General features: G+C 33.0%; 1 protein-coding gene across 1 annotated transcript; it reads right to left on the reverse strand.

The window, feature by feature from the left end:
* Positions 1-2,763: 2,763 nt before the first annotated feature.
* Positions 2,764-10,042, reverse strand: LOC139527216 (putative ankyrin repeat protein RBE_0317). The gene is made up of 6 exons (XM_071322544.1): positions 9,919-10,042; positions 9,087-9,117; positions 7,585-7,671; positions 6,801-6,902; positions 4,493-4,594; positions 2,764-3,119 (listed from the first exon to the last, which is right to left on the reverse strand). The coding sequence occupies exons 2-6, from the start codon at positions 9,108-9,110 to the stop codon at positions 2,892-2,894; spliced, it is 543 nt and encodes a 180-aa protein (XP_071178645.1). The 5' UTR covers positions 9,111-9,117; positions 9,919-10,042; the 3' UTR covers positions 2,764-2,891.
* Positions 10,043-15,487: the final 5,445 nt, after the last annotated feature.

Below are 15,487 nucleotides of genomic sequence, written 5' to 3' on the forward strand. Positions count from 1 at the left end.
GTGCCAAAAACAACCAGGGTTTTCTGTTAGATATCAGAACATCCCTATTATTTAGAATAATTTATACTTTTGCAAACAGTAAATTTTATAAAATGACTATAAAAAAAGATATATGATAAAACTGAAGTATTCACTAATTACAGGAAACAACCGAAATACACTACATAACCCGGCGAAATGCAGCACATCCGAATAAGTTTAAACCTCAACGCCAAGTGACGTCATATTTGAAATTGTGAAAAATGACAAAAAAAAAATACGTCACATTTGAATTTGTAAAACAGATCATCAAAATATTAAAAATGACGTCACATTTGAATGAATAAGATAGAATAAGGATTGATTTAAGATTATATTTGAACTAAATACTGATATTACATTTAATAACAATGCACATTTCAATACTAATTAATAGCAAACTAAGGTAGCAATTAACTATATTATATGTCCGGTTTGTTTTGAATCTAACTTCAAACGTAAACCATCGTACAGATAACGTTGAACAAAATGAAATTTTATTAATGAAGGCGGTGATTAATTTTCTTTACCTTAACACATGAATATAATAGAAAAGACCTGAACACATTTGACAAAATCCGATGAGAATTACAAATATAACATTAAACATTTAAACTTATACTAATTGGGATAGATCAGTACCGTAACACGTCTTATAGTCTTATAGAATTCACACTCAGCAAAACAGTAACAATCGGTAATAAGTCACGTTTGGTAATTAAAAGATAAGACGACGTAATGACAAACAAGCAAAAGAATTTTCTAATAATGACTTCAGAATGTATCTGCAGGTGACGGATATGCACCACTTTGAATTACAATATCGACAATATGCTTACGTAATATACCAGCAGCTTTGTGTAATATGAGATCTTTGTCACAATCAGGTGTAGAAACAATACTCAAATCATGACTTCTGAGAGTTTTCATATCGGCTTTTAGACGTTTAGCGGTATTGATTGTTTCAGAGAGAGATATGAAGCTGTTGTATTGGACAATATTGGACATTCCTTGTCCTTGTTAGCACTTTATGACAATACTATTTCCAAAGTGTTTTTGCAATCTTTGTTGAAGCCTATACGTTGTGTAACTTTCCCGCACATGTTGGTTGGTTGGGGAGGCGGGCAAAGGGAGTAAATAGTTCTAGTAAACCGTTCATGTAGAATACCTTCTTATACACAAGCAAATCTTCCTGGATTGTAGAAATAAATTCAGCAAAGGCGCTTTCATGCTCCGACTTTAAAGGTTCTTCAATTTAAAATTTAACTTGTTTCTCAACACATATTGTGTGATGCAAGCCGAGTGGTAGAAAGCATTTTGTGCAAAACTCTCTGATGTTATTTTGTAAACCATTTCACTGTCTGATATATTTTCAGAAGTACGCATAATACATTGGATTCTTTCGGTCGATGATGCAGAAAGTCCGGTCAAATGATTATAATATACAGGAAAAGAAATGAATTCCGTAATTGCGGTAGAATATCCATGAGTGCGTAAAAATGCAAAAAGTACAGATTAATACAGTTAAAACAATATATATTAAATTAGTTATGAACTTGGCATGATAACTAGACAAGATTTTGCTAGAAAACCAAAATCAAATAAGAAAAATGAAATAAAAGAAGTTGAAAAGAGAGTGGTCGGTTTTTTGAAATAATGACTAAGTTGTTACAGTTTTTTTTTTCTGCGATAAAAACACAATATTGTATTTCTAAAACAATTTGGTTATTTTAAGGTATGCAATACGCCAAAAATGCAATGCATTGTATTAGCTAAAAGCTAATAATTTACGTTGAAACCACAGGTGGCAAATTTTAATTTTGAAAACATTTCTCGAATTTTTACAAAAATTGCACCGTACGATTTTTTTACGACCGGGCAAAAACTGAAGTTCAGATACAAAGTATTCATCTATTACGTATAAAAAAAATCAGCTGTGTGTTAGGTTGGTGTATTAAAGTCGACAACTAAGCGTCTTTTCTGAAAATGTCACTCGCCTAATTCTAATAAAGTTTGTTCACCTTTTGGTTATATTTTGTATTGGATAAAGCGGGTATTTGTCTTGTTCTGTTAGTCTTTAATAACGTAGTTTTTTTCTATATGTTGTATTTCAAAAGTTTTTTTATAAAACATTGAGCGCCAAATTGAAGGACTAACGAGTTCTTTCCCCTAGTTGTTTTAAGCTTCTGATATATTCAGATTAGGTATTCTCAATGTAGCGTTGGGTGTTGTACTGGTAGTGATGAGAGGAGTTTGATGGTTGAACGATATTCCTCCCCATACCATGACACAACCATCACTCCAACGACCTTTCTAATGGGTACATGAATTTGCATAGTCGTCCCCTCTTCGTCTCCACACACGAGGTCGTTCATCACTACTGCGAAGATAGAATCTTGATTCGTCCGTCCATAAGACAGTTGTCCATTGCCTGTGTGAGCATCTGTTACGTTGTTGTGTATATCTGAGGCGATTTTGGCGTCGTACTGCAGTCAGCATGTTACCACGGAAAGGCCGCCGTGTCCTTAATCCACTGCTGTGCAAACGGCGTCTCACCGTGTTTGCTCTAATGTGTCTCCAATGGACACCATGCTCTAAACTTCATGTCTCTGGTAGTCTGAAAGTCTTCGCATCTACGCCTTAGTTTATTGCAGTGGCTTACAAAAAGGATGGGAAATTTCAATTCTTAGGCAAGGCTTTCCAAAAACAACATGATAAAATCATTCGTGTGTAAAATAACGGTACACTCGACTCTCCCCCTTTTCTGTAACCAGACACGTAATTTTTTTTTTCTAAAATCATTCAAGCGTAAAGTGGTCGAAAGACGCCTTACAATATCATTTAATTATCGTTGGTTCCTTCATAATACACCCCTATCCCCCTCCTAAATTGGTTGCCGAGTTTAAATATGCCACCTGAATTTGAGATTCTGTTGGTTTTTGCTTAATTCTATATGGAGATTTAAATTCAACAATCCTGTTAAGAACTACATTCTGTACCTGATTTTTCTTGTTTGGATCTGTCTCTGTTTTTTCCAATAATAGTTGGATTATGTTTAGATGTCCACTTTCAGCAGCTGAGTGTAATGGAGTGTCCCCATACTGAAATTAAACAGTTACAATGTGCATAGTATCAGAGGAAAGTACAAAAAGGAATCACTTTATAGAAACAATTCCATTAAAAAAAGACTAAGCCAACAATACGTAAAGTTAATTTATGAATTAAATGACCGTTTGTGTGCATGGCAATTCCTGTGAAACTGTATCTTTGACAAGTTAAATAACTTTTTTTCATAAAACAGGCTCATTGTGAGGTGTGTTCAACTCGTATCTGAAATTAAAAAAAGATTTCTACTTTGCCTGCCGAAGATATGCAGTTCTCTCCATTTACTCTGGATTCCTTCATCAACAAAAATCCGCCGCTATTTTTGTCAATGGCACACAGATCGTGGCGTTAAGCACAAAAAAACTAAACAAACAAAAACTACATCGGTTTGTTGTCTCATACTAATGTTGCTACAAGTTATGTCATAATTTGCAGGCCTCATGAAGTACGTCGAAGTGCATAGTTGACTAAAGCTATAAACATTATATTAAAGAAAGAGACTATTCTGTCTCAAATTCAATGCATATGGTTGTCTTTAAATCATGTCTGTCAAATTTGTTTTTCGTAATTGCATTGTTATAAAATAGACTATTTGTTTTTTCGTGAAATTTGCTTTCATTTCGTCATTCTGTGGTATGTTGTATTTTACTTTACGAAATTGGTTTTGCTCATTGTTGAAGACTTTATGGGGGTCTATAATTGTCATGAATACGTAAGATGAAGTACGTTCTATAGTTGGAACATTGGCAATCACACCAAGGTCGTTGTCCTACCCTATCTTTCTTGTTTTGATCTATTTTTGCTCTTTCTACTAACAATTATATAGTTACTTTTCCGGTTTTTTTTTATCAACCATATATAAAACACGATTCCCGTCATACGAAATAAAGATTGAAAAGTTAACAGATCCTACGCATTAGCATTGTTATTAATCACAGTTTAATTCAACGGTTAGTGATAAAGACTTCAAAGAGTTAAATTTCGATATATTATCAGTAGTTGAGCAGGTGAATTTAGAAGGTAAAATCACTATAAATGATACAAAGAATAATGATAAATAACCATGGTCAGATGGTTTTTCAACCTTATGTTTTTTTAAGATAGATTTTCCATCTTTTTTTTTCTCAATCGTTTCCCTTATTTGTCATCTTAATGATAAGTATAGACTTTAGCTATGTGCAAAATGGTTACATAATTTATTGCGTGTTGAATTAAAACAGCTGTAGACATATTGCTTGATTTTTATCTCACAACTTTTAATAAATCTACATCATTTTGTCTCCAGTAAATATTTGTCTCATTGACACTCAAACCAAACCTTTTTACTTATATAAAAATTAACCATCCTTGTTGGAACTACATTCCATACCCAATTTTCTTTCAATGAGTCAACATCTGTTCTTTCTAATAATAATTGAACTATGTCAAAAAGTCCATATATAACAGCTGAGTGTAAGGGAGTGTGACCACACTGAAAAAAAAGGTTTCAATAGTCACATAAAAAGAATCGCAACTCCTCTGAAACAGTGAATTGGCTGTAAGTTAATAACGTTTGTATAAAAAAATCTGTTTGTCTCGAGTTGTGTTTGGTTCTATTTCAATTGACCATTCTTTTAATGTTTCCTACTGTTTCTAACATATCTAGCTAAACACATTTAGATCTACACATAACGGTCATAGTATATATCAACGGATAAAGTATTAAGTGCAAAAACGGAAACAGAAACGTCGATGAACAACGTACACAAAAAGTCAACTTTTAAAAATGAGCAATTAGAATATATCACAGGCACCAATTTTTTAAAAATCGAAATCAAGCATGGACTATCGTCAAGTTGTTCTAATTACTTGGAGCTAAAGAAAACAATATTTTTTTCAATGTTTTTCGTATTTCAATTTAAGCTGGACGCAATTCGGGTACTCTTCATTTCATAATCATGTGTGCTTTGGAGATCGGTCCAAACCCATTATACTTTAATTCGAAATGAATAAAACATTAAATTTGTGAAACTATATAGAAAATAAGGATACATCTACAAAATAAAGACATAATATAAACTTTTTGTCTGGATCATAAACGAACGTAGGTGACAAAACAGTCAAAATAGGTGCAATTCGGGTACCGTCACGTAACAAAATTTAGGTCCGAACGCGCGGTGGTGTTTGTGAAGTCACGTGACGCTCAAAAATATATGTCTGGAGAATATTAATATCTTTTCAGGGGAGACCGTTGAACAGAGTACATGTTTATTGATTAGAAAAAACACCATGAACACGATGACTATTGTTTTTCTTTTGTAAAGGTCATTGATTTTGGATCATGCATGCATTTATGTAGACATGTTAACGGAAGCACATATTTGTATTTTAATGCATGTTTAGAAATTTGATTGTAGGATTTCAGTAATATTCACGAACTTGGGAGCGATTTCTATGTCATTGATTTTAATTTCTCAAACAAGCGGGTCGTACGTGTCTCATCCATTAATTTCAGAACATACACGAATTGGAGCAGATGTATGCAGGGATGGGTTTCTATTTCAGAAAGAAATTTGTACAAAAGAAGGATAAGCCTTTTACAGTTAAATGAACGAAACTATAAGCGATTTCTTTTCATAGAAATGGGATAACAGAAAAAACAAAATCAGTTGAAAAAAAGGGGAGAGAGTGTAGTGGTAAAATGTCGTTGATAATTGTGATAAGAAAAATTTACAACATGATAGCTACAACGTTTGAAGTTTTGATAAGCAATTTGTTGATTCGACCATAACAGGGACGTTAACCCTGCAATGAAATGATGCGTACCAATTCAACAACAAAAAACTCTATTTAAGGACGTGTCGCGACAAACCTTTTGGTTATGCGTATAGACCGGCGTGCACCAGACGTACAGAGAAAATTGACAAAGTCCCTATACGTTAGTTGCACGCCAGAGGAACGCTATGAAATCGTTAAACGCGCGTTGTATAGGTTTGGAGTACGTCGACATGCAAAGGTATACGCTTGGTGAACGCTATAACTCCAAGAAATTTGTATGTAGCATAAAAGTTTTCATCCAGCTCAATTGTGTGCCAAGCGTATACCTGTGTGCTACACGCACGTTCTACATACGCTACAAGCGCGTTGAAAACGCTACTGATAAGTTTGCAACACGTTTAGGGCACGTTTTATACACTTCAATGTCGTTCGACTAAAACTAAAACGTATGCGGATAAGTTTGTAACAAACATCCCATAATTAAACGCCGTGGACACGCCGAAAGCACGGATTTTCGTCCCAGATATGACCGGGACGCGTCTCAAAAACGTTCTCAAAACATTTTTTTTCTTTTCGTAGCGTTCAACCGATCTACGTTAGACAAATTCCAGACATACGCCAACATACGTTACTTAGGTACGCGTCTCGTACGTCCAATACACGCTTACACGTTACAGATATGATTGACAAGTTTAATACATCCAAACTTACGGGCTTGTTCGGGGTTTTTTTTCCGTTGCAATTCGCTTTTGTTTTGCCATGGCAATCATTGTCAGTTTGTTTTCGACTTATGAGTTTGAATACCACTTTGGTCTCTTTAGCTTTTCTTTAATAGCAACATTATGTGGACATTTATTTTGATAGTTGTCTTTGTCGAATTAACAAGGGTGAACATTCTTAGTAAGAACTTCATTGCATACCTTGTTCACTTCATTTGGATCTAGATTTTTTATGTTTAATAACAATTGCACTATTTTGGGATGCCCTCCTTTAACAGCACTGTGTAAGGGAGTGTTGCCATCCTGAAATAAAAATAATTGGGTCATGAAATAAATAACCCTAATATGTTTCAACTGAGATATGTAAACACCAAACGATGGAGCAGAGAGTATGTTACTGCTGAGAATGGGAAACTGATATAGGTGACTATTACATTGTACATAAGTCCATCGCTGTAGGTCAGCAAACTTATATAAAATAATACTGAATGCTATTATTGCTCTTGAGGGAAACGTGCAAAAAGTCAGTCTCTTGTGGAGAGTTGTCTCATTAGCAATCATACCATATCTTCTTTTTTATATATATTCCTTTATGTAAATTTTGTTTTGAGAGGTAAACAGGTAGCTATATATGTATATATATATATATACAACTCGTCTAAACATCAACCCAACAATGTTAGATCTGTAAATTTGCTTTCGCAAATTTCTTGTTCTTCATTCTCCGGGATTCGAACCCATGCTACTGTGATATCGTGACACCAAATCGCCTGCAATCGATTACCTCACGTCACATACTCAACTTTAATCACCAGTTGGTTCCAAGAAGATCTAAATTTCCAAAAAAGATAAAAATCCAACATGAAAACTTATTTTGTCGATGAAAAGGAAATGTACCGGTATATCAGTTGTAATTTCCAATTCAGTATCAATTGCTATTTATCTTTTTTAATACATTATCATTGATTTGTTATATTATCCTTACCCTGTCACTTTCGTTAAAATTTGCATCTTTGGCAAGAAAATCCTTGACCTTTTTTAAATCGTTCCCCACAACAGCATCGCGGAGGCTCTGTTAGGAAAACACAAATATATAGTTCGTCTAAAATTCATATATGTAAGGATCTGGTAAGAATTATGTATTTTGTATACCCATGAATTAAATTTACATGTAGTTATTCGTGGTTATACTGATAACATGTCGAAGTGTACTATTATATTATTAATTTTTCATGTTTATGAATTTCTCTGTCTTGGGTGTTCTTGCATTTATTTGTAACGTATTCCCGTCATGTAATCTTTTCATTTTAGCGGTATATTTATCATTGCCATAAAGCACGCGGTTTGGCTAGCCCCATTACCAGGTTTAACCATGTTTTCTTTAAAAATGTCCTGTATAAAGTCAGGAATGTGGCAGTTGTTATCTAATAGTTCGTTTCTATGTATGTTGCATAGTCGTTTTTGTTGTTGCACTTCAATACTCTGTTGTTTCGTTGTTTTCTTATACTTGATGGGGTTCCCTCGGTTTTAGTTTGTAACCCGGATTTGTTTTCTCTCAATCAATTTATGACTTTTAAACAGCGGTATACTACTGTTGCCTTTATTTATAAGAAACATTAATATATATAAATACTTTTAAAAGTCTAAAGATTTGCGCAAATCTTTAGACCTTTATAATTATAGCCTTATCAACAATATTTCATAGTAAATGAAAAAGATTGACAACGGAGCTGGTTTATGAACTGTCCACCAGTATTGACATCGTCAGTGACGCATAGTAATGGGTAAAAAAGCGCAGACATCAATATGACAATTAATATAAGAAACAGTTTGCAAATCACTTGACAAAAATAGTTTTTGAAACATGAACTCTCAAAAAATAAGGATAAACTCATGATCTCTACAATAAAAAATATTAACTGCTGCATTCCTGACCTCTGACACGTTCCCTTTTACATGTTTTACCGATTCGATATCGGAGTCAGTTATAATGCTTAATATTTAAAAGGTCAATATCGCTTGCAACCAAAGATTACGAACTAGATCTTCCTTCAACAAAGTAAAAAAAAATCAATTATTGTTAAACAACCTACCCTAAGGGCTGGTTAATCTAAAGATTCGTAAGAGTACATACAATGTAAGTCACTTTCCTCTTGCAACTTAAGAAAAACATTTGATTTGTCTACCCTATGCCTAGGCATTGCACATTCCAAACTTTTAAAAGATAAATTGAAAAAGTAGGTCCTGCTTTTTTAATAAAAACAGAGGGACGTAGATACAATTATATTTTCGTATGGATGGAATAATTGACATTGTAAAACAAATCATTCTAATTCAAACACAAATGTTTCTCTTAAACTGACATCTTTTGTACATTTGGAGGATGCGTTTTAATATTAAAATAAACCTATCATGATACAAAATGATCTCGTTTCATTCCTAATTATGCAAATAATATGATGCTTTTCTTATTTAAGTTAAGGTAACCTTATTTAGCCGCTTCCTTTCCATCTTCTATCTGTAAGAAAATTATCCAAATTATTATGTTTGCTTAATCCGCAGAAAACTGTCATGAGGAAGACATACTATAATATAAAGATTGGTTTGCAAAATATAATTCATCACATATACCGTGCTTACAATGTAGTAGATACGACGCGTGTTTTCTCCACATAAAAACCCCTGGCGAATAAACTACAATTGTTAAAAGGTAAGTCCATTAGAAGGAGTGGAACATTTAAAACCCAAACTTCATTGAATGTGTCAATTCTGACAAAGGACATATATGCTTTGCATGAAAAAAATGAAACTTCAAAAATAGCAATCTGCTCTAAACATGCTAAAGAAACCAATTGACTTGTACATGAAAAGCATTAAAAATATAGTTTATGTAGTCCATCGCACTCATTCATTAGCGTTACCACCATCGCACATCGGCGTAGCTATCAAAGAAAGGCGAACGATACCAGAGGGACATTCAAACTTATAAATTGAAATTAAACTGTTCTGCAATAATATATAACACTGTAACATATATCCGTAATCAGGTAGCATGTATAGTACACCGATATTCCATAACGATCAATCAAATCATTTTTTCGTACTCTATTACAGTTATTGAGAAGGCAGCTTCGAAATATAATTTAAAAGGGACAGACGATACCCCAATTGGAAAACTACAAGTCGCTATTTTACATTAACAAAAATATGTGATGTTTCCTGGTATTATAAACTAAGTTCAACATCGTCAGAGGGATTAGTTTCTAAATATTATCTAAATTTATAATATTAAATAAATCATGCAGAAACTAAAACGTACCTTGAAATCCGGACTTTCTGCCTCATCTCGAAAAACTTTTATATGGAATAAATTTACAGATTGATTTGTATAATTCTGTTGCCATTGTTAAAATATTAATATTAAGTGGAAAGATGTTGTATACAAAACTTGAAATGAACTTCCTGGTGACTTCCTTAAAGTGGGTATGGAAGGTGGTTGTCATTTGTGTAGTCATTATTATCAGGCTATTATTATATATCTCTGAATGTTTGAGACAACCAGTTTGTCAATTTAAAACTCAATGGTGTGATTTTTTGTCATGTGTCTGATTATAAATAAAAGAAAGACTATCGTGTTGAGTGTTTGATGATTATTCAAATTGTTATAAAAATTCTCATTGAGTATTGTTTTATTGATTTTATTTTCATTGTTGTATCCTTTTGTGTTATCTTTTATTATACAGTTCATATATGGTTTGTTAGTAAACATGAACACAGTGTATCTATAATTAAGACTTTCTGATAGATGATTTTAATTTTACCTTTCAGAATTACAATTCCAATGACGTAAGCAGCAAACCTCTATCAAGGAAATGAAGTTCATAAAATTACTACAAAGTCGTTGACGTTGGTTTAAAGTAATATGTTGGGTGTGATCAAATGTATAATACAAGTTAATATCTTTTAGGATACCCATTTTCAAAATTCTGATGGTTGGACGCTTGACTACAATTGGTCGCAGAGTTTTATAGGAAGTTTATCGAAATTATTATAAACGATTTTATCTGAATTACAATTGTTAAATTTAAAATTGTTGTTTGTCATGGCCTGGATTCACATGGTTTGCAATAAAAAAAAAACGGTTTATTTGTATGCGTTGATCTTGTTAGGAAGATATTCTTGCTAGATACTTATCCAACACTTTTTACGTTTTTTAAGAGCTATATATAACAGAGCTCGATTATGATTTTGGTAGTGCTGTGCGAATCGTAATAGATTGAAAGCCCAATCAAGTTCCAAATTGAGGAGCATTGGAAACACAAAAAATGCCTACAAAATCTGCCAAATACCACTGAGGGCATTTATGCCTTTAGGTAAAACATCTTTATTATTTTTGTAACATTAAATGTATAAAAATTACTTTAATTTATCATGTATTATAACATATTAATTTTAAGGAGATGTCTCCTAGGTTGATGATATCCTCTGTAATGAAACATCCACAATCACGGATATCGATTTAGTGGCTATATACACGCATCAAAGATAGCAGAATTATTATCAGATGCGCCGTTTCGTTAATATTATATTTATCAGTTGAACTCGAATTACAAATTAATTGAAGGCCAAATCAAAAACGAAGTTGAAGAGCATTTAGCAATAAAAATTACAAAACAAGAACTGACCCTAATGTGGCCGAATGGCAGGGCTGGAAAATCATTAGTGTGTCTCATTATTCATCATGGTTTCAAAAGACAATTTATCAAATAACTATATCAGGATATTTTGTGTCAACTTTAAATTGTTGACGACTGGGCTCAATACACAATCTGAAACAAAACGTTCAACATCAGCAGTATCAACTAAATGATTGTTAAAATCTAAACAAATATTAATTAATCGTTGAATGCTGTACGTGTTAAGCAAGATAAAGGGTTGTGATGTTCACATGACGGGCGTTTTGTCTTTGTAAGACTCACCAATGCAGCTCTGATAAGAAAAAGTTGTGAGCGTACATTGAGTACAGGAACGAAGGACATTGGATAACGTAGTCTTGTTCTTTAAACTCATCTAAAGTGTGTGCATGCAACCTCCTCCAATCTGCTTAAAATGATTATATCATTGTTGATGGATTTTGCTTGAAATGCTTCAAATAAGTCATTGACGTTATGAGAGCACATGCAAAAATGTGTTTTATTGTGAAGAGTTCGCAAACTTTTTTTTCGAAGGAAAAGACGTTCTATAAGTTTGTTTCACTTTACAGACCTCGTTTCTCCGAATGTGACCTACTGAATTTACTGTTTACCTGGTTTGTATTCATATTAACAAGACGATAGGGAGCAGAGCCTGCTTGTTCTTCCGCGGCACTGATGTATGGTAACTGCTTATATTTCAAGCGATTTTTCTTTCGTGTATATGTTTTTCGTTTGTTTGGCCTTATAGACTTCTTTTTAATCTTTGTGTCAAAATTAGTAATGACTTTTAATCATTAAACGTTCCAGTCATTCTAAGAATCATCCAAATCTTATTACTGGAATACATTTTATAAATATATGTGTGTGTGGTTTTTTTTATCGAAGATAGTTAAGAACTGAAAATAATTTGCAACATGATATATTTGCAGATACAATAAAAATGCTTTAGAAATCTTCACTAAACTCTTGATGAGGGATATAACTCCCACAACATCCTTTAAACTTAATTGGAAAATGCATCTCATGATCTATAAATGGACATTAATATATGATGGTCTTAAAGTATAGATTCTGGGTACTGACGTTGTTTATCATATTAATAACGTACTATAGTATTCTTTCATTTTTTTTAATATTACCTTTTTACTGTTTAGTCTATTTTTGGTGCTATGCATTTGACATGGCACGGTACTTATACATTCCGTCATTGTGTTATTGTGCTATGGTAATTTTGGCTTTTATTTATATTTGTGTGCTTTGTCTATATACCTTTTTGTGTTTCTTTAATACATACTAGAAGATGCCGCAAAATCACGGTACAATTGGGCAACTTTTGAAACAAAGAGTGAAGACATAACAATAAAATGGACACCGTTAGGATTTAAACACGGTTTATGCATTTAAAGGGGGAAAGGACACTAAACGATATCCAATTAAAGGAGTAAAGAAAGTACGCATTCATTAATGCGAACTGCTGGCAAAAGGACAATGTTCTACTTTGGACCGGAAAGACGGACAACTCCTGTAAATATATATTCATTAAAATAAATGCGTGCGACCACTTTGTGTTAAATTTCTAAAAACTATATATTGTTCGACTTACCAAATTTGTAACAGTCAATAACAATATCAATATCAAGCTTGATTGCTTGGAATAACGTCGAAATCGTCGTATTATAGTGAACGTCGTGAAACGCTCACTAGAATCAGCAACTTGCTAAACATCTTAACAAATGATACATAAGGCTTATAATAGCTTTGGTGAGTTTTCAGACCAACAACTATATAACTTTTATGATTACATATAAAACAAAACTGTCATAGAAAAAAATATCTTTTCGTTGTTCATTACATGTACTCTTGTTCATGTTGTTTGTCAGTTCCATTCATTCTTTTTTAACGATATACACCAGAGTGTAATATCCCATACATGAAACTGTGGCGTTGGCTCATGTCCAATAACGATACACATTTTCGAAGAAGTTTCTCTAAATATCTAACAGGCTCAGTATGTCAATGGCCAATAATCATGTCATTTTGTTTTCTTGATATAATGTGTATATCTTTTTTTTTATTATTTCTTGGTAAACTAGTTAACAATGAAGTAAGTTTCCGAGTTAAATTTCAGGACTTTAAGTTCTCATCCGTGTTAATTAGAAACAAGTATTTTTCACTTTTATCAATCAATTTCAATCTGTTTTTGATATACACAATAAGATAAAGTCCACGTCAAGTGTTGCTATTTCCTTTTAACAGACGTTTTAACATCAAGTTTTGATTTAAACGATATATACTGATATATCTGGCCATCACCGTCTACCGATTGTATTTGCGAGCGCTTTTTTTTTATCAAAATAAATAAAACAAAACAACGATGTCAAATCCAATTTCTCAATAATAGATGTGCGTTCTCCTTTATTTTTAACGATAAATGTCAAGTAAAAATAAATGGGTACAGATAGTGTATGTCGAATTTCCAAACTAAATTTTATCAATTAGTCAGCAGGGTTTAAGAACATCAGTTGTTCGACCTGTTAGTCAAATGCGTTTTGTTTAAATATACTTTTTCACTTTTTTGGTCTTTTGGAAAATGTTGTTTGTGCTGTATATAGACCCTTCTACAACGAAATTTGTTTAACATGCACACGTATAAAAATGGCGGTTTTTATCCAACGCAACCATAGGTTTGAACGTTGTTTCAATTTAGACTCGTTTATATTTTTTCGTTTGGGCTTGTACCATATTTTCCCTCCGGTTTATATGATCCGTTCATCCTATATTGACTCTTAAAATTCAAGAGTCGATCTGAAAATGAGGGTAAATTATATGGCCTTCCAATTACCGTTTCGATCCCTAACATCACTGAAGAGACATATATTGTCGAAATCTAGATCTGGTCTACAAAAAAATATTTACACCTTGTGTTTGTGGCATGACATCTTGGTCACAAGTTTATCGTTTTCTGTTTAGTATTAAATTTATATTAAGATCCATTTTGTTACATCTCGTGATCAATTTTAGTTGGCAATCGCCAATGGCAGTCAGCAGGTTTTTTTTCACTTTTTTGGTCTTTTGGAAAATGTTGTTTGTGCTGTATTTAGACCCTTCTACAACAAAATTTGTTTTACATGCACACGTATAAAAATTGCGGTTTGGTTTATACAACTCGTCTAAACATCAACCCAACAATGTTAGATCTGTAAATTTGCTTTCGCATATATATATATATATATAAAATGACTGAATGAATAGTCAACGATCAATCTTACAGGGCGATGGATCATGTAATATGATTCTGTTCACTACAAAATATAATATATAACAAGTCAAAAAGGGTACAACATCACCATTAAATAACTATAAAATTAACAAATATTAGATATTTCGGATAACAGATATCCTTCTTCAATAATAGCACGATGTCAAATGAATCATGTCAATATATTCAAACTGAGAAACTTTTTCTAAATCTTATCTAAATAATTTAAGCGAAAACCTGACGCTGATACAATTTTAAAATTTCCAAACACGGCGCAAAGATTACAAAGATATGCCAAATGAAAATATTTTCGATGTGAACTGGCAAAACTCTAAATTTCCAAAGGTTGTGACAGTTTAGATGATATAACTGCATTGAGGGCAGTCCTCAAACAAAAAAATCAAAAATGTCCTAACCGATCCAAGTTGGTATAATATTTCAAATTTGACAACTGTAGGGCAATTGCAACAGAAACTACATAGTTGAGCCTCCCAATCGAACAGCAGTCCAACAATGATAAGAAAAATAAGTTTTATCAAATGAGGTAAAATAATTGAACGTGGCTACGTACTTATACATCCATCCCGAATGAATGGAGCCCTGTAATTTAAACTGTTATTTTAAAAAAAAAAGTTGAACTGTAAAGCCAGTACTAAAGCCGGAGTTATTGGAAACAGGTGATGACAGAAAAATGAGGGACTCATTCTATGTTTTTTCATTTATGCCCTCTGGGGAAACTGTCCGTAACTTTCTTATCCAAAATCTTTCCCGAGCGACTCTGTCGACCTTCGACCAACCCTCGTTGTGGTCTTTGATTGTGATGGTAAGGTTTTTGAGATCAGCTTGTGTGTGTCCAGGTGATCTCGAATGACGACTTACGGGTAGGTCGGGCTTGCAAGTGTAGTCACTTCGATGACCATTCATGCGTTTGTTTA

Source organism: Mytilus edulis, chromosome 6 (genome assembly GCF_963676685.1).
Source record: "Mytilus edulis chromosome 6, xbMytEdul2.2, whole genome shotgun sequence".
NCBI classification, from domain to species: Eukaryota; Metazoa; Mollusca; class Bivalvia; order Mytilida; family Mytilidae; genus Mytilus; species Mytilus edulis.